The sequence below is a fragment of the Jaculus jaculus genome, chromosome 2 (assembly GCF_020740685.1).
Source record: "Jaculus jaculus isolate mJacJac1 chromosome 2, mJacJac1.mat.Y.cur, whole genome shotgun sequence".
Taxonomy (NCBI): domain Eukaryota; kingdom Metazoa; phylum Chordata; class Mammalia; order Rodentia; family Dipodidae; genus Jaculus; species Jaculus jaculus.
Window position 1 is genome coordinate 143,559,640 of NC_059103.1, and position 27,465 is coordinate 143,587,104.

Consider the following 27,465-nt stretch of genomic DNA (forward strand, 5'->3'; position numbering starts at 1 on the left):
TGGAGTTCGTTTGCAGAGGCTGGAAGCCCTGGCGTGCCCATTCTCTCTCTCTCCCTCTATCTGTCTTTCTCTCTGTGTCTGTCGCTCTCAAATAAATAAATTAAAAAAAAATTTAAAAACTGGATTTCGTGGTAATAACACTAAAGTAAACAGATAGACATGTATTGTGTGACTGGATGGAACGTGAAGGGCACAAAACCAAAGGAACTTCGAGTGTGAATACCCGAGTTAGTAAACATAAAAACATAGCTACCATGGTTCTTTGAGAATGAGCCCATAAATTGTCTTTTTCAGCAGCCAAGTGTGGCAATACCTCATGCCCAGAAATTTTGGCCAGACTTGTAAGTTTATGAAGGCTTAAAACAACTTATCAGTGTTTAGTATGTTTATAAGCACATTTTGAAGTATTTGCTCAGCAATCTATATAAAAATGAAACTGTGAACAGATGGACAAGAACACTGGTTAACTCGACGCACTTTTTTCCAGGTTCCTTGGCATCGAGGATTGTCAATGGCTTGCCAGTGGAGAGTCTGATTTCTGAAATGATAATTTTAGAAATGTTAATTAATGCAAAGCAAACCAAAGAAATTCTTACAGAATAAGAAATTAACGTGTTTTGAAAAATAGTGATCACAGTTTTTTTCAAATTCTTCAAATCAATCCTTTAAAATTAATTAATTAATTCAGAAAAGACAGTGAGGCAGATAGAGAAGAAGACAGTAAGCATACCAGGATCTCTAACCCCTGCAAATGACTCCAGATGAATGCACTGCCTTGTGCACCTACCTGGGGAATCAAACCTGGGTCCTTTGGCTTTACCAGCAAGTGCCTCAATCAGTAAGCAATCTCTTAAGCCCAAATCAAACTTCTTAAATCAAAGTAACTACCAATTAATCCCTCCTTAAGGACATCCTCTTGTTGAGATAATCCTTTGGGGTTACTGTGTCAATTTCTCTTTATTGATCCCAATACAAGGATCTAAACCAAATGGCCTTCTTTCATTCATTTCCAACTTTTGATTGTATAATGAGAAAAAAAATAGGAGAGGTAGAAAGAAAGCAAAGCCATATCATTAAAATTATTATTTGTTAAGTCACTTGTATTTTAGCTAGGGTTGAAGTGCTTTCTTTATTAAGTACAAATTGAATTATAAACACATTTAAGGCCAAAACATAGATGAGGTATTCAGAAAAATATTGAGACTGAATATTAAGTTTTATTTGATATGAATTCCTTACCCACTTTATTGTTCATGTGGTGAACTCAATACAACCTATTGGGCACAAGTGACTAATAAACATACATTCAAATTATTAAATATTAAAACATGCTATGGGCACAATGATTAACTGGAAAGGCTGATATTTTACTTTTTAATCTATTTCTACAAGCTCCATCTGACATGCCAAAAATCACAATTTAGGTGTGACTAAGTTGGTGCTTGTCCAACAGCTATTTCAGTGCCCCCTCTCTTAGGAGTTAGGTTATCAGATTTAACTGACAAGTAAGTACAGAACTAGGATAGGTTTGCCAGGTGGAAAAATGTCTTTGGAGTTAATTCTTTTGACAAACCTGCTCTATAATGAGGTGGTTCTAAAACATCACTGGGGGATTGAATCACCTGGCAGGGTCAGCAAGCTATGACCGCTTCTGGGCCTACCCCATCTTTTTGTATGCATTTGTGAGTAAAGGATGAATTTAGTATTTTTAAGAGTTAAAAGAAGCTGAGAATGGTATCTCAAGAGTGCCATGAGTTCCAAGCCAGCTTGACCTACATAGTAAGTTCCAGACCAGCCTTGGCTAAACTGAGACTTGTCTTAAATAATATTAATACAGCAAGGAGTTAAAAGAAAAATCAAAAGAATAATAATATTTTTGACAGACGAAAATTCTATGAAATTTTAATTTTAGTACCTATAAATAAAGTTTTGTTAGAACAAAGCCAAGATATCTTCGGCTCTCATGTCCCAGTGTCAGAGTTGAATTGTTATGACAGAATATGTGGGATGAAAAGCAGGAAACACCTACCCTCTGGAATTTTTTTAATGTTATTTAATTATTTGGGGGAGAGAAAGAAGCAGAGAGAGAGAGAGAGAGAGAGAGAGAGAGGAGGCGCTTCAGACCTCTAGCCACTGCAAACAAATTCCAGACACATGCAGCACCTTGTGCATCTGGGTTATGTGAGTACGGGGGAATTGAACCTGGGTCCTTAGGCTTCATAGGCAAGAATTTTAACCACTAAGCAATCCCTCCAGTCCTTAGCCTCTGGAATTTTATAGGAAAAAATTTCTAGCTCCTAACTAAAAAGAAGATTAAAATGTCACCCCCAAAGAGTCTAGATTCACTATGTCCAAAGTGGGGCCAATAATATTCATATTTTAAATTTCTATCCCAGAAGATTCAGATTCAAGTGGTCTTAAGAAGACCACTTTGTAGCAACTAGGCATTTTGTGGCTGTTTGAAAGCTTCACCTGAACCCCAGTATCCTAATTAGCCCAAGAATTTCTGGTCCAGAAAGCCTCTGATTGAATACTGGGGACTGAATCCCTGAGCTTGGTTTGCTGAAGGAAGGTTTTTTTCTCACTGTCCACATCGTGCTGATGTTACACGCAAGGACACAGAGGACAGATGGTTGGAATAAGACAATAGGAAAGCCACATGATCAGTTGCCCTCCCTTACCCACTGGAGTCCAAGCCATCTCCAAAACAACGCAGGCTCACAGAATTCATAGCAGGAGGTTGACAGTCCACACACACTGTGTATCCCTCTCGGAGATAGTGCATCCACCGGGTCAGGGGCCGGTTGTCCAGAGCACAATGAGGAGTCAGGGACTCTGTCTTGAACTCCATACAGTATCTAGGGAAAAAGAAGTAAAAATTTCACTTGGTGAAAATAAGTAGTAGCCTGAAAATGCTGTAGAGAGTCTTAGGAAGCCACACCAAACCCATGCAATAAATATTAATGCTCTTGTCATTGTTATTTTTTAAAGTCACTGTTATTTTTCATATAGGGTTTCACTGTGTAGCCCAGGCTGGCCTTGTAGCAATCTTCCTTCATCATTTTCCTGAGTGCTAGGATTCTGGGACTACAGGTGTAGCCACTATGACCAACTAATATTGTCATATTCTCTCTCTTTATCTCTATATCTCTCTGTCTCTCTTCTGACAGGGTCTCATGTAGCATAGGCTGACCTCAAGTTCACTACATAGCTGAGACTTATCTTGAACTCCTGATCCTCTTGACTTCCTCCTAAGTGTTGTGATTACAGGTAGGTACCATCATACCAGTTTGTTATTATTATTACTATTACTATGATGATGATATGATGTGTGTGGATGTGTACAATGCATGATTATGTGGTATGGTACACATTCCTGTAGGACATTAGGATCACAGACACATGTGTCATTTTTTTTATCTAAATTTTTGTGGGTGCTGGGGAATTGGGCTCAGGCAGGCAGGCTTGCAAGTAACTGCTTTCAACTGCTGAGCCATCTCCCCAGTGCCTACAATGCCAATTTCATATTCTCACTTTTAGGAATAAAAAAATTGTGATCTGCAACAACCCACAGATGGGAATGGGGATCTGCATATATGGCCATCTGTTCTCACTAGGCTGATAGCAGAAGGGACCTCAAGTGACCACGACAGCACCTTCCAGCCTATGCCATGAAGTGTCAATAAGAAATCCTCTGAGTGAAAGTGTGTGCCACTTTCAAAAGCAGAGATGATATAGGACCCCATGGTTTCATAAAGACTCTCAGAGGAGCATCTTTAGTGTGATTAAACAAATCATACTATCTCCTGTTTAAATAGATTGTTCCTTCTTGAAGATCAAACTTTTGAGTGGGATAATCATAGTCCCACATACTGAGGAGAGAATAAGTACTTCCCCATCTCTGTGGTGAAGTCATGTTTCACTCAAAGGTAACCAACATGTAACGGGAGAGTTGAGCCAAAACCAATACATCCTTTGAGGATATACTGGGAAAACATAATATTTTTAAAACAATACCAAGTTACCCAGCATCCTGCATGTGTGTAGACCACTGGGGAGATGAAGCTTGTCTTGTTCTTTCCTTGTTGAATGCAGAAGTAGTTATAAAGGCAGGAACTGGAAAAAGGAAAATCATATTGAATTCATGCAGCCAAAGTATTCAGAACAAATTTCCCAAACAGGGTCCTATACCTGTCTAAGGTCTCCAGTTCTAAATCCTAAGACCTTGGCACACTACTAAGACACATTGCAAGGCTGTCACAAGGTCCATGGGATCAAACTGAGTAAATATTTGTGAGCATACAGATATTTACAGAGGGGATTGCAGACATCAGATTAGCTGTCTGTAGTCATACAACTATGTGAAAGGAAGATGAGAGGATAAAAAGAAAATCAGCAGGAAACTGAAGAAAACTGAGAAGGGAGTGGTAAGGTAATAAAGATTGCAAAATGAGAAAGAGAAAGAATCTTATTTTCTAAAAATGAAAGAAAAGGAGGGCTGGGGAGATTGCTCAATAGTTAAAGGCGCTTGCTTGCAAATCCTGAAGGCCTAGGTTGGATTCCCCAGGACCCATCTAAAGCCAGATTCACAAAGTGGCACAAGCACCTAAAGTTCCTTTGCAGCTCCTGGGGGCCCTGCCATTCCCATTCTCTTGGTCTGTCTGTCTTCTCTCTATCCCTCTCTGTTTGCAAATATATAAATAAAAATATATTGAAAAGAAAAACAAAAACATTTTTTAAAAAATGAAAGGAAAGGGATAGGGTATCTCTCAGTTGGTAGAGTGCTTGTCTTGCTTACAAAAAAATCCTGAGAATAATCCCAGTACTGCATTAACCTGGACTGATGGCACATAGTTGTTATATTATGTTGTTTAGGGACCAGCTACTTAAACTACAGGTCATGATCCTATATGGAGTCACATAAATGAATAAATCAAATATGAAATGAATGTGAGGTGTTTCTGGCTGCACTTACCCATTTTGCATCACATAATTTCACTGTAGCCTTGATTCTGAACACACACCATGCACATTCGCACTGTGCACATCACATAACTCATTGTCCCAGCCCAGATTTGAGACTGGTGTATTTTATGACGTGTGGTGTTTTTTTAAATCAATAAGTGTTATTATTTATTTATTTATTTAAGAGAGACAGGCAGATAGATAGAGAGAGAATGGGCATGCCAGGGCCACCAGCCACTGGAAATGAACTCCAGATGTGTGTGCCTCCTTGTGCATCTGGCTAACGTGGGTCCTGGGGAATCAAGCCCTGAACCAGTGTCCTTAGGCTTCACAGGCAAGCACTTAACCACTAAGCCATCTCTCCAGCCCCTACCTGTGGTGTTTTTACAGTATATACAAAGTTTTCTGCTTTCATAGACACATAATGGATTAATTAAAAAAAATACCATTTAGTATTTTTCTATCATCATTCCTCAGCACATGTGCTGGTTTGAATGAGAAGTCCCCCAGTGACTCCCACATTTTTAATGATTGATTGCTAGGTGGTGGCAATTTAGGAGGTGGAGTTTACTGGAAGAAGTGTGCTTCTAGGGGCTGACTTAGGGGTTATAATAACCACCTTCCCCTTGCCAGAGCTCAGCTCACTCTTGCTGCTTCCTGCCAGTAGCTGTGGCAAGGGTTAGATGCCCCTGCCTCTGCTTTACCATCGTTTCTGGTGAAACTTTCCCTCTAGTCAGACCAGCTGCCCTTGGGCATGTGTTTTATCCCAGCAATGCCAAAGTAACTACAACAGAAAATTAGCACTAGCCAAGTAGGAATGTTGCTGTTAGAAACCTGAGCATATGCCTTTTGTACTTTTATAACTGATTTAAGAGAAGAGCGTGGAAGGCTTTTAAACTTTACGCTGAGAGACACCTCTCAGTGCTACAGAGAGCATGATGGACCATTCTTGAGAGACTTGAAAGACTTAAATGCAGAAAGAATTGTGTGGGACTTGGAGGCTTGGCTAATGAGGGGAGGAAGAATTTTGTCAGAACTGGGCTAAGCAGTTTGTGCAAAGAGGCTGGCTGTGCTCTGCCCATGTCTTGAGAACTTGTATGAAGCTGAATTTAAAAATAATGGACTGGCATGTTTACCAGACAAAGCAACTAAAGGATATGAAAGAGTTACAGTTGTCACAGAAAGAAATGAAAACTTCGGGCCATAAATTGTAGTCCAGTTCTGCTGTAATTTACTGAGAGATTACCAACATTGAGATGGACTGGCTTTTCTGCATTGGAACTCTGGGTAAGATGCTGACTCTTTTGAAGGGAGGGTACCTGAAGAAAGAATGCTGAAGAAGTTTTCCTCCTCTTCATAGTTGGCTTTATTCTCCTCTGTATTGACAATCCTTTTAGTCCACCTGGTACTGGTTTTGGAAGTATAAAATATGCAGGAAATAGAGGATCATTGGATTTGCAGTGTGGTCATTTGAAGGTGGCCAGAGGACAACATGAGGCAGGCCTCGAGGCCCTGGAAGGCCATGGCATGGAGTCACGAGGATGAAATATGGGAAGCAATGGGGACCCCAGGATTTTGAAAATGTCAGGACTATGGACTGCTTGCTAAGAATAGCTGCTGTCTTACAATGGATTTTACTTTGAGCCACCAGTAACCCAGCTGGTGGGACCAAATGTGGAACCCAGAGATTTCATTATGGGTTCTAGATGCTGGGCTTAAAGCTGTAGGATTTGATGTTTACCCTGTTGGTTTTTGATCTTACACTGATTTAATCTTTCTTTGCTAAGCCTTGTTTTGGCAGTGGGAATGTTTGCCCTGTGTCATTAGGTGCTGAAAGTATTTCTCTTGCCTTTAATTTTATAGGCCTCATAGTTAAGAGACTGTCTCAAGTTTCAGATTAGTACTGGTATTGTTAAAAGATTACAAAGATTTTAAAAAAGATGGACTGAGGGCTGAAGAGATGGCTTAGCAGTTAAGGAACTTGCCTATAAAGCCAAAAGACCCAGGTTTGATTCCCCAATACCCATGTAAGCCAGATGTACATGGTGGTGAATATGTCTGGGTGAATATGTCTAGAGGCCCTCCAAGCCCATTCTCTCTCTCTCTCTCTCTCTCTCTCTCTCTCTCTCTCTCTCTCTCTCTCTCTTTCCCACTCATTTACTTTTTTTCTTTATGTATCTCTCTCTTTCAAGTAAATTTTAAAAATTGGGTTGAATGCATTTCACATCATGAGGTAGATATGAGTCTGTGGCGGCCACTGGAGGAATGTGATTTGAATCAGTTGTTCACTGTATTGTGTTTTGAATGCTTGGGCCCAGGTGGTGGTAATTTGGGCAGTGGGGTAGAACCCTGCTAGAGGGGATGTGTTTCTAGGAGTCGTCTTAGTAGTGTTAGATCCATCTTTTCCCTTGCCAGAGCTCAGCACTCGCTCTCTCTCTCAATCTTAATCAATCTCTCTCTTTCTCTCTCTGTCTGTCTGTCTCTCTCTCTCCTGCTGCTTTCTGCCAGCTGCTGTGGCTAGAAGTTATGTCCAGATTTGGCTCTACTGTAATTGCCCTGTCATACTAAAACTTCTCCTTGATACTATACACCAAAATAATCTCTTTCCTCCTATCAGATAATTTTGTTTAGATATTTTGTTCTAGCAATGAGAAGTTTACTTCAATAGCATATAAATTTCAAATTAAGTATATCTCTGGATTATATTTTTTAAATTGCTGTTTGAGGGCTGGGGAGATCATTCATTTGTGAAATACACTTGCTTGCAATGCCTACTTGCCCAGGTTCAATTCTCCAGTACCAAATGTAAGTCCAGATGCAAGAAGTGATACATGCATTTGGAGTTCATTAGAAGTGGCAAGATGCCTGGGAGTACACATATCCAGGCATGCATGCAAATAAATGAGTAAATGATTTTTGAATGTTGTTTGAATTGCTGAGTTGAGTATCATAAAAAAATCATTCATTGAATTTTGACTTTGGATTAGAACAAAATTGCCATCAATTTCTGAAATTACCCTAATCGTACTTGTGCCATTTTGTACTGTGTTTATACAAAGCAGTGTTCTCAGCACTGGCTATTATAAAATCAAAATATCAAGCAATTTGAAAAAGTTGAAGATGCTCTATATCCTACAGTATCAAATATTTAAGTTTTCATTCTTTATATAAAAGTAAGCACATCTCATTAGTATGCCAATTTTTTTTCATGCTTAAAGATAATATAAAAACTTAAATAAATTTTTTTATGACTTACTATCAAGAAAAGTTCATTTTGTATGCATTTTATACACCTATTTATCTGGAGTCAAGTCAATTTTCAGAGTTTGTGAGTGTAAAAAGTTTAAGATGTCCTGGTTTACAGATTAATGAAGAAGGAAAACGTCAGCCCCTCACTCCCAGCCTCAAATATGTTCAATCATTGGCTGGCTGAATCTGTAGATGTGGGATCTGTGGATGTGGAAGGTTGATGAGCTTATAGATGTCTCAACAGCCCTTCCTACCCATAGCTTCAGAATTTGGACTATCCTGAGAAGGGAAGATACAAGTTGATATTAGATTTTGAGATGCCAAAATTATCATTAACATGAGTAAAACTGCATGAATGTACTAGTTGCTAAAATAAATAAATAAATAAATAAATAAATGCTGATTTTACATGGTACCTTACTGCCACAAGATGGCAGGCCTTTAATTCTTTTCTACATTTTTAGGTATCCTTAGTGAATTGTGTTTATCTTTTTTTTTTTTAGAAGTGTCTCACTCTGGAGCCTAGAATGACCTCAAATTCATGACAATTCTGCCTCAACCTCCTGAACACTGTGATTACAGGGGTAAGCCACCACAGACAGTGAAGGAAGAAAAGATAAGGGTAGCCTAGCCCTTGATTCCAAGGGTTGATTCTTGTTGGGTGGTCTGGTGCCTAGTCTTCCCAGTATGAAATGGATCTGCACCTGGAGGACAGGCTAGAATCCCAGTTTTGGAGGCGGTTCCTTGCTGCAGTGACATGACTCATAGTTTTCCACAGAGATATGTAAAACCTTCTAAAGGTGACTGCTGCTTTTCATGGAAAAAGAGCAAGTGAGTGCACGTATCCAGATCCCTCTCTGTTTCTATCAGACTCAATGATTAGAAACAAAACACGCATTTGAATTTCATATAAGTGGTAGTTAGAATGTATGCCCCCCATTGATTCAAGTGTTTTATTAAAGCTTGTAGCTTGGGTCTCCAGCCACCTTGCTGGAACAGGTATCACTGTGGAGCTGATCCTGGGGTCCAGCCCAAAGGTGTGTTTGAGGAAGGTCTGAATTCCAGCTCAAAGGTATGGAGAGCATGAATCTGGAGTTCATTTGCAGTTACTAGAGGTCCTAGCATGCCCATTTTCTCTCCCTCTCTCTCTCTCTCTCTCTCTCTCTCTCTCTCTCTTTTGTTTCTCTCTGCTTGAAAATAAAGAAATTAAAATCAAATACTTTAAAAAAAATGTGTTCAAGGCTCATGTTTAGCAATGGCAGAGCCAGGCAATGCCTCTCACAGCATGCTCCTGAGAACCACAAGTGACAGAGAGTTCCATGTTCAATGAAGCATGTTCCCCATTAAGTACTTAAAATCTGCCTTAGCTTCTTTTTCTGTCACAAATCACTATGTATAATGTGAAGTCAGATTACAGAAAGAAAGAGGGGGCAGTTTTAGCCCATCACTTGGCGTTCCATCCGGCCCTGTGAGAGGTGTGGTACAGGGGCAACAGTGGGCACGGTGGACTGCAGGTGTCCCCTCAGCGTGAAGGCCCCTTGTATCACCAAAGCCTGCTCACTTACAGAGGAATTTCACACCATACGTTCACACTTCACAAAACTGCTGTACAAAGGTGCTAAACCAATTTTATTTCTCATGAAACTAGAGCCCATAGCGATTCATTATGGAAAAATAGCTGGCAGCTGAGTGAGAAAGCTTCTCAACACAGAAAATACTTTCTGGTTTTTAAGACTTACTGTCCTAAGGCTGAGGATGAGCTTAGTTGGTAAAGGGCTTGTGCAGTGTGCAAGAAGCTCTGGATTTGATCCTCAGTTTCACACAAACCAGGGGTGGTGGTAAACACCTGTAATCCCAGAACTCAGAAGGTGTGGGCCAATCAGCAATTTAAGGTCATCCTTGGTTACACAAAATTTGAGGCCAGGCTAGCAGTATACATGAACCAGTCTCCTCCCTCCCTCCCTCTCTCTCTCTTTCTCTCTCTCTCTCTCTCTCATTCTCACACATATACAAAATCTATGTATATGTTCAGTTTCAGTGTTCACAGTTGTGCCTATGGTGCTTGTTTCTTTGAGACAAGGTCTTGGTATGACCCCGAACTCCTGATCTTTCTGCCCCAGCCTCACTATAGCTGGCATCTAGAAAGCAAGTCAGTTATTCAGGACCTTGCCGGCTCCACTCTGCCTGCTGCAGCCCCAGGATGTGGATCACTGGCATTTCCAGTACAAGGACCTCCTCACCTCCCCCCTACAAAACTTCAGCAAATAGACCAGAAGCCAGATTGCCTGGGGTGCTTTGAACCACAACCACTCCTTAATATTGCCCCAAATGTTTACTTTCATGTCTTAAGAATTGTAAATAATTTAGAAATTATTTTTGCCGTCAGTCCCACTCTGCTCATGCGTGGAGGCACGCAGCCGGTGCCCCAGGACAAAGGCTCTGCATAAATGTTGGCTCCCCTTCCCTTCCCCTTTCTGGCAGCAGCATTCAAATGTGATATGTGTTTTGTTCGCAGGCTATTTGCCAACTTTCCTGGCACTCCATGAGCCCACCATTGTTCATTTAACAACTTCCACTCTGAAAAAGCATGGCAGTGCACATAGTTCCTTTGAACATGAAAGAAATTTGCTTTGAGAATTTCATAAGCCCTGTGACACAATAGCATGCCACAAAGGCAGGCTTAGGCTCTCTGGTCTGTAGATACTGGGCAGAAGAGAATGAGATGGAAACCTGACAAATCACGCCTTCCTGGGAGCACATCATTTATCTTAATGCACATTGATCTTCTTGGAGGAAAAATGGCTCTGTCTCTTTATTTTTCAAAACAGGGTCTCACTCTAGCCCAGGCTGACCAGGAACGGACTCTATAGTCCCAGGCTGGCCTCCAACTCATGCTCGTCCTCCTACCTCTGCCTCTCAACTGTTGAGATTAAAGGGATGCACCACCATGCCCAGCGTAAAGAATGCAAATAAACATCAGTAATGTGTGATGAATTGAAAAAAAATAGCCTTTTACTTATTTTGTGGTGTGTATGTATGTGTGTGTGAGAGATGTATATACACATATGTAGATACATGTGTCCCATACCCAATGCATGCTGAGGCCACAGAAAGATGTTGGGTCTATTGCTTTTCCAGCCTGCCTTATTTCCCTAGGACTGAATCTCTCTCATTGAACCTGGAACTCCCTGTTTTTTCAGTTTTACTTGCTCACCAGGTTCCCCAGTGATCCTCCTATCTTTGACAACTTCAGCCCTGGGGTTACAGACATGCACATCCATGCCTGGCTTTTTTCTTGGGTTCTGGAGATCAGCTCATCTTCTCATGCTTGCACAGCAAGCCCTCTTACCTAATGAGCCATCTTCCCAGCCCTAAATCAGCTTTTTACATTTGTTTGTAGAATAAAATATGATAACTATTAATGAAGCAAGATAACATCCTCAACAAGAGAGTTTCAGAAATCTTATTTTGTTTACTGCTTTGTGGGGCTATCATACTTCTGCTTAGTCATGAGTCTCTAACAACTTCAATGATGACAATATGGGGGTGGGAAATTTCCATAGGAGTTGTGGCCATGAGATCCAGGTTTAAGTCCTGAAAGCCTTTCACAATGTTGTCACCTCCCAAAACTCCAGGGCCTTCACACATCAAGCAAGGTTAATGATCTTGTCCCATTCCTGGTGGTAAACAGAAAAATGGCACCTCAAAGCTGCCCACATCCTAATCCCCAGAACCTGCAAGTACATAATGCTACCTGGCAATGAGGAATTAAGGGATGAAGTAAAAGCTACTACTGAGTTGAATTTCAGTCAGGAAGACTCTCCTGGGTCTCCCAGATGGGTCCTAGATAATCACAAGGGACTTTAAAGAGGTCTGGTCACAGGCAAGATGTGCCTACTGTGCAACAGTGGCCTGACTACTATGGGGGTAACAAACTACTCTCTGGCTGGGTTGAAGACCACTTCATGGGAGAGAATGCAATCCTGGTTCACACTTGCTCCCGAAAAACACAGTCAAAAGCCCATGGTTGGGAAGACCATAAGCCCTGAGGAGGAAGCTGCTACCGCTGTTTGGCTAACTGGATATGTTGTGCTCATCAAATGGCCCCTAAAGATTTATGTTTACTTCTACAGACCAGTGCTGCTCTCGTCAGAGAGCATTAGTCAGAGCAGCTTCTTTTGCAGTTGGCTGTGACAGCTGGGGAGACTCAAAACTCATCAAAGTGCTCAGTGACTGTGCAGTGCTCAGCACTAAATAACACATTTATATAGCTTTCTGCAAGGTGCAGGGAAGCTGGGGGGTGGCGGTCAGAAAGCACGAGAGAGTTAGAGGACGGGGGGAGTGCTCTGGATGTGCTGTCACATTCATGACCTCACAGTGACTGCTGTTACTTTCACAACACCTGCACAATATTGGGCCACCAACATTTTGTCATGAGTGGTGGAGGAGGAAATAAAAAAAAAATCATCAAAGTAGAAGAAAAAGTATTTGGAAAGAAGAGGGGTGTTTAAAGAAGGAATTTGCAGAGGAGAGGCACAAAAGAAGATTAACAAAGGTGACTATGACCAAAATATATTATTTTATTCATTTCATTTATATGAGAAAGAAAGAGTCAGAGAGAAAGAGACAGAGAGAGAGAGAGAGCACGCCAGGATATTTAGCCAATATAAATGAAGTCTAGACACACGGGCCACCTTGTGCATCTGGCTTACTTGGGTCCTGAGGAATTGAACGTGGGTCCTTTGGCTTCAGAGGCAAAAGCCTTAACTGCTAATCCATTTCTCTATCTCGCAGATTAATTAATTTATTTATTCATTTATTTTCAAGCAGATAGAGAGAGGAGACAGACAGAGCGAGAGAATGGGCATGGCAGGAATGCTAGCCACTACAAATGAACTCCAGATGCTTGCGCCCCCTTGTGCATCTGGCTTACTTGGGTATGGGGAATCACACCTTGGTACTTTGGCTTTGCAGGCAAGTACCTTAATTAACCATAAAACCATCTCTCCAGCCCACCAAAATATATTATATGCATACATGATACTTGTGAATAAAAAGTTTTAAACTTTTTATTGTAAGAGTATTGTAAGAACTTTTTTTCAAAGAGGGACATCAGGGGAGAAGAAGGGAGATGCGACTTCAAAAGAATGCCATGGGCAGATGAAGCACTGCGGGGAGTGGAGATGGAGGAAAGGTCCATGAAAAAAGAAATGTGCTCAGCCTCCAGAAGCTGGAAGATACTACAGATCCGAGTCACGCTTTTAGTCTCCAGAAAGAAATGCAGAATGGCTAACACCTTGATGGCAGTGCAGTGAGACCTGCATAAGACTTCTGACTTACAGAACTGCAATAAAGAATTTGTGTTGTCACTACATTTCTAAGACATGCACACCTCCAGTGTTTTTCTAAGAGCAGATCTCTTAATTTTAGCACCTTTTGGCCATTTTAGTAGGCTGAGAATTTTCCATTCCATATCCTAGTTTCATTAAACTTTTTTTCCCCTATGTCTATATCTTTTTTGTTTTCCTGCACCTATTTTACTATGAGCAACAAGAATGAGGCTACCCTTCAACACTGTGCTTGGAAGTCACCTTAGCTAAATATCCAGGCTCACGTCATTACTTAACAAGTTCTGCTTTCCACAAAAAGGAAATCCTCTCCTACACTTCCTGTTTCTGTCTGTCAAGGATTCCGTCACCCACAAAAAAGCAAGGAAGTTTTCACCTGCAGAGGTGTCTAATCATGAGACTCATAATAATTATGCATGCCCAAACAAAATTCTAAATTTACTTAAAATTACTTACATCTTTGTGATTATTTTTGTGACTTCACTCTTGCAGTTCTCAAGTGTGAACTCCATAGATGATGATGTGTACCAGAGAAGTCCAAATGTTGGACATCGCTGCAGCCTTTAGAAAGGAATATACCCTTGCTGATCCATTGGCTTTGGTCTGTGTACAGCCATATTGAAATTCTATCCCATAGAACTGTCAGATAATACTTGTGCTTCTTTAAGTTTCGGGTAATTTGTGACAGAAGCCATAAAAACAAATACACTCCCTTTTAGGGTTTTTATGAAGACTGACTTGATGTCTACTAAATCTCTAGGTAATTCAGGTGTGAGGGATGAGTGTGCCATGAACAAAGGCTCCAAATCCATACTTAGGAAGTCTAGCAGGCTGGAGGGAAGCAGTAAGAGGCACACAGGTGATTATGCAGCAGAACAAAGTTTTCCTCCGTGGGTTTCCTCCATGCACCCACACCCACCTAAGTGTCTTTCTACTGTAGTGATAACCAGCCTGAGCTATTCAGGTTTGGATCTTCAAAACCCACCACAGTGATGCCACATAGTATGGGCTCAGTGAGTGTCAAATATTCATGGAACCAAGTGGCACAAGAGCTGGGATGAAATGGGACAGAGGCCCTGAAGAATTCACCAAATTGGATGTTAACATTACCATTTCCACTTCCCTTTGGTTTTCCCTTTAGTTATCTAGAAATTTCCAAAGTATATTTCATGAGCTCCAGTAATCTTAGTGAGACACCCTGAGGAAGAAAAGGCTTGTTTAAGCAAATAAAGAATATTTATCTCCCTCTTGTTGAGTGAACAAGCATCTATCATTGTTAGTTCTGAAAACTTCTGTGGTAGAGAAAACTAATTCTCTGCTTTGCAATGTCATCACAAAAGAGAATGCGCTTTGGAAAATTTGGCAGCAGTGACATAGGCAGGCGTGTGTGTCCATGCCTGGGCAACAGTGACACAGGCAGGTGTGTGTGTCCACGTCTGGGCAGCAGTGACGGGACAGGCGTGTGTGTCCATGTCTGGGCAGCAGTGACACAGGCAGGCATGTGTGTCCATGCCTGGGGAGCAGTGACAGAGGCAGACGTGTGTCCATGTCTGGGCAGCAGTGACAGAGGCAGGCATGTGTGTCCATGCCCGGGCAGCAGTGACACAAGCTCCAGTGAACATCTGAAACCCCAGCAGGACTCACTACACTAAGAGTTCTGGGCCCATGCCAGAGATTCTGAACCCATGAGTCTGGGTAGGTAGAGCCCCAGGAACACAAATAACAAATTCCCTGGTGGTACCAATACTGTTGATCCAGAACCTCATGTTAGAAAACACTAGAATGGAATACTCCAGGGCTCCCATCCTCTCCTTTCAGCCTAGGACAGGAGTTATCATTATGAAGCATCCTACTGGGAAGACAACCCTTGGGGACAAAGGTTAGGGCTAACAATGTGGAGACTTCTTTTCTTTTTGCAAACCAGAGGATTGTTATTTTTTGTAATTTATAAGAAAGACTAAATACAGATATTGCCATTCAATTTTAAACTAAGATCCTTAGCACTTTCCAGGAAGAGGAAGAAAAAAATTGGCAGCATCAAATCCTCTTAATGGGATACAGTAGCACAAGCAGTGATGGGAGGTAATTGGAAGACATTTGGAAGAAGGTCATTTGGAACCACAGAGCAGAGGAGTGGACATCTTCATGCACAGAGAAAGAATGCCCCCAGCTTTCTGGGCCTGAGCCTGGTTGCCCAGGGCTACACTGCCCCTTGGGCGAATGACAATCATGCTTCCTGGCACTCTCAGCTGTGTTCTCTGTCCTCTTCCTGACCTCCCTGCCACTCGGTCCTTTTGTAGAATCCCAGGGCTAAGGAGGGAAGTCCAACAGCCTGAGACAGCACTCAAGAACATAGTGTGCCTAAGAAACACGATGAATGAGTAGAGCGGATGATTTTCTGACATGTTGACTCGAATCTTGAGAGACCACAACCAACAACAACAAATAGCCAATGTTGTGCAGTGGCCTTGCTGAGGCTCTCCTGCTGTTTCTGTAGAGGACCTGTGCTCACCGTGACTGTGTCCTGATGCTGTCTGTTCCTTTGAGTAACCACTTTGGAGACACTAAATTGTTTCTCCATGAGTTTAAGGTGACTGCTGAATCAACAAGAAGCCTCCAGACCAGCCCACCACTATGATCCTTTCCTTTCATAGATCTGATTACAATAGTCCCTGCAGAAAACATGTCAGTGGCTTCCCAGGGCTCTTCAGAAAAAGACCAGAATAAAAAATAGGCCCCCCACATAACAGCCTTCCTCGGGCTTCTCAAATGGAACCCATGTTTCCCTAGCTACATTTATTACATAAATGAGCAAAAGATGGTCCATAGCTTGGCTATTTCCCTACCACAGACTGAAATTCCTTAACTCAAAAGCTGTTGGCACCAAACCCAAATTTTCACATATCCAGTTGTTTTAAAAATAGCCAAACAAGCAGATTTTTAGCCATTTAGGGCTTGCCTGCTTACATACCATGGCACTATACCCAGAATCCACTGGTCATTGATCAGACAGAACCTTATGTTTCTACAGTTCCAAGATGCCATTGTTCTACAGGGTTCTCTCATCCAGAAACTCCCCACTGTTATTGAGCAATATCACCAAGACACTAAGTCCTCTCCCCTGACCCTCTACTTTGCTACTTCCTATAACCCCCACTCCTCTGTATGCCACTCCTACCCTTCCTGGACCAAGCACACCATGCTGTGATGCCACCCTGTCCAAGCACGCACTGTCCAATAGAGCCTGCCTCTCTTGGTTCCATGGCTGCCCCTGATCAGCCCCCAAACCTTCAACCTCCTAGCCCCCCACACCCCCCACAGATGACTATCTAGACAGCTCTACATTTCTCTACTCCATCTTCCAGGAAACCCTCCCGCACTCTGAGACCAAGAGGAATGGCCATATTATACCTGCACTTCACTTGTTTGCAATTAGCTGGACCAATTATTAAGGATGCCAATTTATGGAATTAATTAATCCTGGGATCATCTGATGTTTCTGTCCCACCCACTCAACTTCAATGTATGTTGACACAGCAGGCCTCATGCAAATTGTCCTGCCCACCAAACCTCCAGCATCCAGCCCATGCCTGGTATCAATAAATACCTATTAGAATGTGGAATAAAGGGAGAAATGAAATTGTTGGATAAACTTGAGATAACATAAAACTATCCACATTCCCGTGAAGAACATATGGTCTTTGCATTCCTGAAAGGTTTCTGTTTTGCTCTATTGGATTCAATCCAGATCAACACTCTGGCATTGGACTCTTTCTCGGTGAGACACACGCAGTCCCTAGCACATCAGTGAGCTAGCTCCTGGACCTTCCACTAACTAACTATTGCACAGCAGAGATTCCCTTTCTTTTTTGGAACTGAGAGTCTGGTTATGTTGTCTAGGCTGGCCTTGACCTTCCGGACTTTAGTGATCTTTCTGTCTGTGAAGTAGCTATGAGTATGTGTGCTTGCCATTACATCCAGACAGGGCAATCTTTTCAACTGAAGCACAAATCTGACCACGTCAGCTCTCAGTCCAGTTAGCTTCAGAGGAGAGGGGAGTGTTTTAAAAGATCATTTTATCAGTGTTAATAAATGTTATCTCTTTTCTATCATTTTTCATGTTAGTGTATAAATTAAAATTTGTTTGATCTGAAATCACAGTAGCAATGAAATGGCTACCCAACTGAACACTCATTATCCTGTGTGAAATATCACCATCCTACCTAAAGCATTCCTTCAGCAGCGTAATTAACTTACTAAAACTCACAAGTGTGTGTGAGAATGCTGGGTGGGGCTCAGCGGCTGAGTGCTTGCTTAGTGAGTGAGCTCAGTCCCCAGCACCAGAAGCAAAGAGCCCAATGTATGTGCTTTATTTTATCACTGAGCCCATGCACACTAAGAAATGGGCCATTGGGAGAAAAAACACAACTGAGGGAAGCAAGGGAAAGGAAGGCATGTATGCAACTGGCCACGAATCCCTTCACTAAGATTTCCTGAACTCACTGCCCACTTTTGGTAGACTGGCTCATCCCACTCTTGGCACAGCATGGAACTGTCCCTGCACAACACGTGATCTTTTAGGAGGTGAAGAGGTCATCAAAGAGAACAAAGGCCCGCGGCCTTGAGCAGCTCAGTACCGAAGGAGTGCGCGCAGTCCCGGCCCTGCGCGCGGGCGTACTCCAGGCAGCCGGCTCTCTCCTCCAGCGGTGGGCAGGGCGCGCCTCCATTCCGCGGCTCCTGCTGCACCGAGCGCCTGCGCACGCGCATGGCGGGCCGGCACGGGCTCCCGCAGCCGCTCCACGGGCTCCATTCTCCCACGAAGCAAGGGCGAGCTGCAAAACAACAGGACAGGATGCTCACCTGTGCAAACCCAGCCAGCCAGCCGGGATGTTCCCCCCAACACAAACAGTAGAGCATAGCCAGTGCAAACTTTGCCTTGACCTGGCCAGGTATCAGGGGGAGCACAGAGCCCCAGCAGGCCCCAGTTCACATGGGCTCCACCCACCCTGATGGTTACATGACTATTAGGTACCTCTGAGGTGGGCGGATATCCTAGGATCCACCCAGGACACACACCCAAGTAAATTCTTTCCTTTTGTTTCTTTCTTAATAACTTTTGCCTGCCCCTGCTTAGAATATTATTTCTTTTCCATTTCAGATTTTTTTTCAGTTGTACATATTTATGGGTGTCGGTGTGATATTTCAGTACATATATACACAGTGTAATGATCAGATGAGGATTATTGGTATGTCCATTACTTTAAACATTTGACATTTTCTTACACTGAGAACTTCTAGCTATTTTGTTAGGTAAGGTTAATTTTAACCAGCCATAGTCACTCAACTGTGCTGTAAGGGGTTATTTCTTCTAACTGTATTCCATACCTGGTAGCCATCTGTTGCAGTCAAGTTTGCATTGCTGGCAGAAATCACCCAACCAAGACCAGCTTGTGAGAATAAAAGGGGTTATTTTGGCTTACAGACTCAAAGGGAAGCTCCATGATGACAGGGAAAATGACATGAGCAGAGGGTGGACATCACTTCCTGGTCAACATCAAGTGGACAATAGGAACCAGAGAGTGTGTCAAATACTAGCAAGGGGAAAGTGGCTATAATATTCATAAGCCTGCCCCCAACAATGCACTGCATTGAGGAGGCATTAATTCCCAAATCTCCATCAGCTGGGAACCTAGCATTCAGAACGCCTAAGTTTATGGTGGACACCTGAATCAAACCACCACACCACCCTTTCTTCATTCCCCTCTTCCTACCTTTCCAAAACACTTATATAAACATTCACTGTAGGAAACAGAGGAAAAGATATATAAAACCAAAAATGTTTGCTGCTGGGTGATAATGGTCACCAATAGTGTGAGCAAGCAGGAAATACTGCAAGCTACAAAATCAACTAGCTGGGCAAGATGTACACACCTGTGTAATAGGGGCACACAGGCTATAGGGAAATCAACTGCTCTCAGGTTGAATATGAGGCCCATGCAGTAGGAGGGAATTCATATCTGGCATGGAGAATCAAGTCAGAATCTTGCAGATAGGAAGGTCTTAGACTCTAGAGAGAGGCTTCCACTATTCTTTGGCTAAGAAGAGAGGGTATGTCAATCAAAAAGTCATTGAACAGGGCTGGAGGGATGGATTAATGGTTAAAGCATTTGCCTGCAAAGCCAAAGGACCCAGGTTCGATTCCCAGAACGCACATAAGCAAGATGCACAAGGAACACAACACGTGTCTGGAGTTTGTTTGCAGTGGCTGGAGGCCCTGGTGCATCCATTCATATTCTCTCTCTCTCTCCCTCCCTCCCTCCCTCTTTCTTTGTCAAGTAAATAAATAAATATAAAATATTTCTTTTTAAGTCATTGAACATTGAGGGCTGGAGAGATGGCTTAGCTGTTAAGGTGCTTGCCTGCAAAGCCTAAGAATGTATGTACGAAACTCCAGGTCCCATGCAGTCAGATTCAAAGTGATGCAAATGTACAATGTTGCACATGTGCACAAGGGGGAGCATGCATCTGGAGTGCATTCACAGTGGCTGAAAAGGCCCTGTCTCGCCCATTCTCCCTCTCTCGCTCTCTCTCCCTCTTTCTCTCTCTCAAAAATTAAATCATAAAAAAATTCATTTCAGGGCTGGAGAGATGGCTTAGCGGTTAAGCGCTTGCCTGTGAAGCCTAAGGACCCTGGTTCGAGGCTCGGTTCCCCAGGTCCCACGTTAGCCAGATGCACAAGGGGGCACACGCGTCTGGAGTTCATTTGCAGAGGCTGGAAGCCCTGGCACGCCCATTCTCTCTCTCTCCCTCTATCTGTCTTTCTCTCTGTGTCTGTTGCTCTCAAATAAATAAATAAAAAAATTTTTAAAAATTCATTTCAAAAAAATTCATTGAACATTGAAAGCAGTATGTTTATCAACTTTTCTTTAAAGTATTCAAGGTAGGGTCTTTCTCTAGCCCATGCTAATTTAGTATATAGTCTCAGGGTGGCCTCAAATTTCCTCCTACCTCTGCTTCCCAAGTGATGGGATTAAAGGCATGCACTACCAGGCCCATCTGTTTACCACCTTTGATCCATGCCAGTCTTACTTTTCATTAAAGAATCTGATGTTTTTTTGTTTTTTTTTTTAACAGATGGCAGCAAATACCAGGGAGAACCAAGATCCATCAATATGTCAAGAAAACATAGCTGACTGCCTATCATGAGATTAGTCATCTCTACAGGGACCAGGAAACACTACAAAGGGAGTGGCAATTTAAGCATGATTGCTGCTCTGACTGCTAGCCTGACAACCAGCTCCAGGGAGATGGTGATAGACACTAAGGACACTCAAAACTCATCAAAGCAGAAATTCAGATGCAGAGAGCTCAATACTAAACGAGACCTGTAACATGCCAGCCAAAGCTCAGGGAACACTGTGGGAAAGGAAGCAGAAAGATTGTAAGAACTACAGGATGGGAAAGTGTATAAGGAAACACTGTCCCTCCTCAACTGAGACTGACCATTGCATTCATGGCCCCGCAGTAAATACCAGCAACCCACTGAGGAGGACCTTCAGAGGAATGGGGATGGGATACAGTGGAAATAAGAATATAATCCAGTGGGAATTTGACCAATATGCAATATATTTACATTGTATAGTTCATAAAAATAAAATGAATATTTGTAAAAAAGAAAGAAGGGGGCTGGAGTGGTGGCTTGGTGGATAAGGCATTTGCCTGCAAAACCAAAGGACCCAGGTTCAATTCCCCAGGACCCACATTAGCCAGATACACAAGAGACCACACTCATCTGGAGTTCATCTTCAGTGGCTGGAGGCCCTGGTGTGCCCTTTTTCTCCTCCTCCCCCACTTTCTCTGTCATATAAATAAATAAATAAATCCCCCCCCCAAAAAAAAAAACAGGAAAGAAAGAAGGTTAGCGAGATGGCTGAGCAGTTAATAACAGTTGTTTGCAAAGCCCAATGGTCTGGCTTTGATTCCGAGTACTTGTGTAAAGCCAGATGCACAAAGTGGCATCTGGAGTTCATTTGCAGTGCCTATTCTGATTCCCTCTATCTCTCTCTCTCTCACACACACACACACATACACACACACACACACAAATAAATAATAAATAAAAATTTTTAAAAAGGAAGAAAGGAAAGAAAAGATCTGACCACAGTGGTACACTTATAGTCCAGTTACTCAATGGCTGAAGAGAGAGGATCACTAGATCCAGTAGTTCAAGACCAGCCTAGGCATAATTTAGTGAGAATCATTCTAAATGAGTAAGTAACCAACTAAAAGAAATTGTTTATGAAAATGCTGGAATAAATAATATCTAAATCTTCTGTACCAACTAAAATAAATAAATACTGCATAAAGGTAACCAGAGTTCTAAGGCCCAGGACAACAACATCTGCTTGGCATCATTGTAATATAAAATAGAAAGAAATTCACATGTAATTATATTCTGTAAAAAAAAGGTTTTTGGAAAATAAATCTCAGCTATTTATTCCTCTTCCACAGTGAAAAATGTCCCCTTGATTTGCTTGTGAACTTTTGATTATTTGACCTGGAAGCCATCATAGATCACAGAGATTTTTGCCCACAGAGGTGAGAGGAAGTACAGGACCTTCTGACAGATTTATTACCATATGTCATATATTTTAGCTCATGACACACATTTCCTTTTGAACTATTCCATTAGTATTCCTGTCCCTTTTCCCACCAATGCTTATCTAATTCATATCTAAAGACATCATGTTAGAATATTCTTTATTAAAATCTTTTTTTATCAGTTTTCACATCGACTTCTCCAGCTATTAATAAAGTCTGCCACTGTGGTACCTAATGAGCTACAGCGTGAGGACCCCAGTTTCCAAGCTTGTCATTGTTTCCCACTGGCTTAACTGTTAGGATTTGGTGACATCATCCTGTCCCTTTTAAGGGAAAGAAGGCTGGAATTGATGGATGCAGGAAATTCAGTGACTTTTCTTCTTTGCTTAAACTAAATCTAATATTCAGGTTGGGTTTCCTAGAAGCAGCCAATGGGATGGAGCTGTGCATGGAGTTATTGACTTGGGAGGTATTTCAGGAAACACCACCATGGAGTGGTGAGCAGAGGCACAAAGTAGATGTCTAGGTTCCTACTGGCTCTTGACTTCCTACAGAGTGATGCAATAGGTTCATCCAAATAGTGAGGAATGACCAAGTCTTTCTTACTGGCTGATTCTGTATCACTTCCTCAAGAGCTTTCTAATTATCACATATTCCTTACCTCCACTTACAGGAGACTAGCCAAGAACAGAAAAGTCACATATTTATGCATGATTGAAATACATTTTCATATGCTCTACCAGGGATAGCCAGCCATATCCAAGTATAATTATAAAATGAATCACTAAGAGTGTGTGTGTGTGTGTGTGTGTGTGTGTGTGTGTGTGTGTGAAGGGAGGCTTACCTTGTAAATCCTCATGCCATTTGAAATAAAATCCAAACACCCTGCCATGCCCTATGAGGTCCTGGGAGACCTGACTTGGACCTGACCCTCCAGGCCTATCTAGTGCTCCACACACTTGCTCTCACCCATGCCCCTCACCTCAGCGTCAAGCTCCAACCACACTGACCTCTTCTGAACACAGCAAGCATGATTTGACCTTGGGATCTCTATGCATGTTTTCATTCTTCTGGGAATATTCTCCACAGAAGCTCGCAGAGCCAAACACCCTGAGTCAGTCACAGCAACCATGGTCCTGAAGTGTCCCCTGGAAAGAAAGTGGCCTCTTATGCCTTAAAATTGGGGAGATCCAGACTCTGCTGGCAGCCAAGAGTCCTAATCCTCTCTAATCCATTTATATCTGTCAGTATCACATCTGGAAAGTAATCCTTCGATATTGTGGTGTGAAGTATTTCCTTTCATTCGATCCCAGTTTTCCTCACTGGAGAGCTTCAGAGCATACTGAAAAAGTATGTGTGTTTTCTTTCTGTGTCCTTCACCATCTTACTGTTTCTTATGCCCTTTCCCTATCTTTCTCTGTAGGGGACATCTCCTGTCTTGGGTTACCACTGGATTTCTCCAGGTCTACAGCTCTGTGAGTTGTGCAAACAGGATTGAACAAGGTATCCTCAAACTTTAGGGGTGTGTGTGTGTGTGTGTGTGTGTGTGTGTTTGTGGCCGAGGCTCTCCTAAAACTCAAACTCATGTCACTCTTCCTCCTGCAGCCTTCTGAGTGCTGGTACTACAGGTGTAACCCCCTACACTGGCTCCAAAAGGCAAATTATTTTTCTGCCAGGCAGTGTAGTCATTTGCAGTGGCAAGGGACTTTGGCATGCACCTCCCTCCATACACACATAGACACGCAAATAAGTTTAAACTTTAAAAAAGACATTAAGATTATTTAAAGGGAGAAACATTCAAAAGCAAATAAATATTTGAGAGGCAGTCTGTTAGGAGTTCCTCTCCCAGACAGCTGTCAGCTATCCCCATCTGCTCTGGCCAGGGGAGGTGGGCCTATGGCCACCCTGCTATGTCTGCTGAGTTGCACTTGTCTGGGGTTAAGGCGGCTGCGCTTCTTGGCACTGATCGTCCTCTTGGCTCTTGCTCCCATCTGTATCAGCACGAGTAGGCTCAGTCTTACCAAGTGGCTAGCTCCCAATAGTCTTGTTTCCTTTGTTCCTTCACAAGAAACATCAGACCAGAGAATGCACCAGCAAGAAGCCATTTCAGCCTCATATCTGCATCTTCTGTCTAAGCCCTCAAGGTCCTCTGTTGTAGACCCCTTGGGAAAGTACATTTAGGACTCCTGCTCATGGTTCTTTTAAGTTCTACAGAACACTGTTCCCTTCTTTAGCCTCAGCACCTTCATCCACCATAACAGCCAGTCTCCCAGTATACACTTGCCAGGATTTGCTGTGAGTTCTTCACAAGATGGTAATCTCACTTTATTTCTTCTCAATTTACTAACTCCAAAACAACTGATTTTACTATCTCTACCTCTTCCTATGTTGAAAGAAGGGGTTTCTTTGTGACCAAATAAAGACTTGGGGGGGGGGGTTGCAACTCCATGTTGCACTGTGGGGCCTCTTTACAAACCAGTTCCTATCAATTTCCTCCTCCCTCTGAAGTGGCTTAATCTTTCCAGATCTGGCTGCATCCACACTCTGTCCGGATCACTGTGTTTATTCTTAGGGCCTGACGTATCCAGCCTGTCCTCCATGGGCAACTGAACAGAGATGTTGGTCTTCCCTCCTAGAACCCCCTCCCTAACTCCTCTCCTTCAGACCTGTGCTCATTACGTCGACAAGGGCCCCATGCTTTCCTCTGCAAAGACTTCCTCGGATCTTCTACACGTTTTCTTCTAGATCATCTCCTACATCACCTATTTTGCTAGTAGTTCCCTCTTTTTCCCCTGTTTAACTTTCCAGGATTTCAGTTACCCACAGCCAACCACTGTCTGAAAACATTAATTGGAAAATTCCAGAAATAAGTCATAAGTATTCATTTGCATGCCATTCCAAGTAGTGAGACACAATTTCACAGTATCCTGCTGTTTCACCTGGGACACAAACCACCATCTTTTTTGTTGTTGTTGTTGCTGTTGTTTTTTTGGTTTTTCAAGGAAGGGTCTCAGTCTGGCCCAGGCTGACATGGAATTCACTGTGGAGTCTCGGGGTGGCCTCGAACTCACGGAGATCCTCCTACCTCTGCCTCCCAAGGGCTGGGATTAAAGGTGTGCGCCACCACGCCCGGCCTACACAAACCATCTTTGCCCAGTGTGTCAGTGCTGTGCACACTGTCTGCCCCTAAGCCATGTAGCAGCCCTCTCAGTTATTAGATCCACAGTGTTGAAACTATAGCACTAGTGTTCAGTATCTTCCATCTCTGTGTTTTCTACAAACCCAGACACATTATCTAAGCACCAGCAATTTTGTAATTACCTTATAATGCAGGCAAGCTCTTCCTGAGAGAGGCATTGCTTGTTACCCACTTAACCCAAGCACACAGAAGTTTAGGATGCTATAGACAGTGGCTGGACACTGTGTTTCCTGAATATAACTTTTTCTGCTTATTTCAGAGATAAAACATTCTGACCCTGGAGTAGGACAGGCAAAGAAACTTATCAAAAATAATATACTGGGCTGGAGAGATGGCTTAGTGGTTAAGGTGTTTGCCTGCAAAGCCAAAGGGCCATGTTTGATTCTCTAGGACCTATGTAAGCCAGAAGCACAAGGGGCACATGCATCTGGAGTTCGTTTACAATGGCTAGAGGTCCTGGCCTGCCCATTCTCTCTCTGTCTGCCTCCCTTCCCTCTCTCTCTCTTTCCTCTGTGCTTGCAAATAAATAAACTGTAATAATATTCAAAAAAGAATATTCCTATTCACAGGAAAATCTTTAGCTCTCAGTGCATAAATCTTCTTGTTTTCCAACTGCATTCTTCCAGTACTTGACCTGGGTGAAGGGGCTGTCCCAGCTGACAGCCTCTTTAAGGACTGGCCTGACCTAGGGTGGCAGCCTCTTCACTTGGCAAAGAGTGGAAGTGCTTGTCCCTACTAGGCATCTGGATCCTGGGAGATGGAACAGCTTTGTGGGATCTTTTACCAAAAAGACTCTGAGGACCCCATATTTTGGGAGGCCCGTGAGCTTTAACCCTAATGGATGCATGGATTTGGGAGTGATGTGATTAGCAAGGAAAATAACTGTTTACTTTCAGAGATGGAGTCTCCTCAGCAATACATTCCCTTTTCTGCCTTTAACTTTTAATTCAATTGAATCAGCAATTACTCGATTATTTAGAGGGGCCAGGGACTGTGAGAAATCTAAGATTTGAAAAAGACTTAGAGACTAAGACCGTGAGAAATAAAAAATAAACCCTGGACATGCTACACAAACTGGATTCCAAGAGCATGGTGGGACTCAGGAAGGGGCTGTGCTGCACGCTGGGGTCTAGGGTCAATCATGACTTCAGACCTCAGCGAACTTCTTTCCGGAGGAAGGGACCTTCCCAGAGCAAGTTTGGTACAAAGTGGGCCAGTCACACCTTTCTGTTCTCATCACCCCTCTCCAGCCCCAAACACTGCAGAGGTTGACAGAATGAATGTGACAGAGGCTGCTGGCCAAGGGCACATCTCTGGAACCTGTCAGTGCCATCCCGCAAGTTCCCACGTGGCCCAGTACAGCTAGACAACCGGAGTCACGGAACTCATCAGCAGAGGCGGCCCCACACCTTTCCAGAAGCACAGCAGAGGGCTCTGGCTTCTTCAGTCCTGCCCTAGTGGAGACAGGTGCTTCAGACAGTACAGGGAACCAGGAGACCCTGGCCTGGAGGGGCTGGCGGGGTCCAGAGGAGAACCTGGCTCCTGGGTCGCATTCCTGTACCCTGCCCTGTGCCTGCTGGCCAAGGGGCAAACGACTGGGGACCCGCCCTGGCTCCAGCCACCCACCTGGGCAAGCCCTGTCGTAGTCGAAGCAGCAGTCCCCGGTGAGGCGGCAGGCTTGGTCGCAGAAGCAGGTCCCGTAGACTCTGTCCAGCCTCCAGCCTTGGGCAAAGCAGGCTGGGTCCCTGCCTGGGCAGCAGCGCCCGGCCTCCGAGCAGCCAGCTAGCGCCCCGGGCCACAGCCGCGCCAGCGCGCACAGCGCCAAGCACAGGACCCTCATGGCCGGAGCTCTCGCGCCTCCTGCGCCGCCAGCGACCCTCGGGGCCCGGGCTCTGCCCGTCTGGGAGCCGCGGCTCCCGCCCTCTGCCCGCCGCGCCGCCCCTCGCGGTCCTGGCAGCTCGCCGGCCGGCTCGGGGCGGGGGGGCGCGGCTCTGCCCAGGTGGGGCGCCCCGGCCGCGCCCCGGAGCCGCCGCTCCCCGCCCAGCCGGGGCTGCCCCGACCCCGCGCGGGGCGGGAAGGAAAAGCAGGTGCTCGGGCCAGCCC

The 27,465-nt window shown here is 43.5% G+C and overlaps 1 protein-coding gene across 1 annotated transcript; it reads right to left on the bottom strand.

Annotated features, from left to right (window-relative positions):
* Positions 1 to 27,208, bottom strand: LOC101611952 (somatomedin-B and thrombospondin type-1 domain-containing protein-like). The gene is made up of 5 exons (XM_045144229.1): positions 26,989 to 27,208; positions 18,200 to 18,394; positions 4,026 to 4,116; positions 2,682 to 2,858; positions 1 to 538 (listed from the first exon to the last, which is right to left on the bottom strand). Exons 1-5 carry the CDS (start codon positions 27,200 to 27,202, stop codon positions 421 to 423), a joined length of 795 nt encoding a protein of 264 aa, XP_045000164.1. The 5' UTR covers positions 27,203 to 27,208; the 3' UTR covers positions 1 to 420.
* Positions 27,209 to 27,465: the final 257 nt, after the last annotated feature.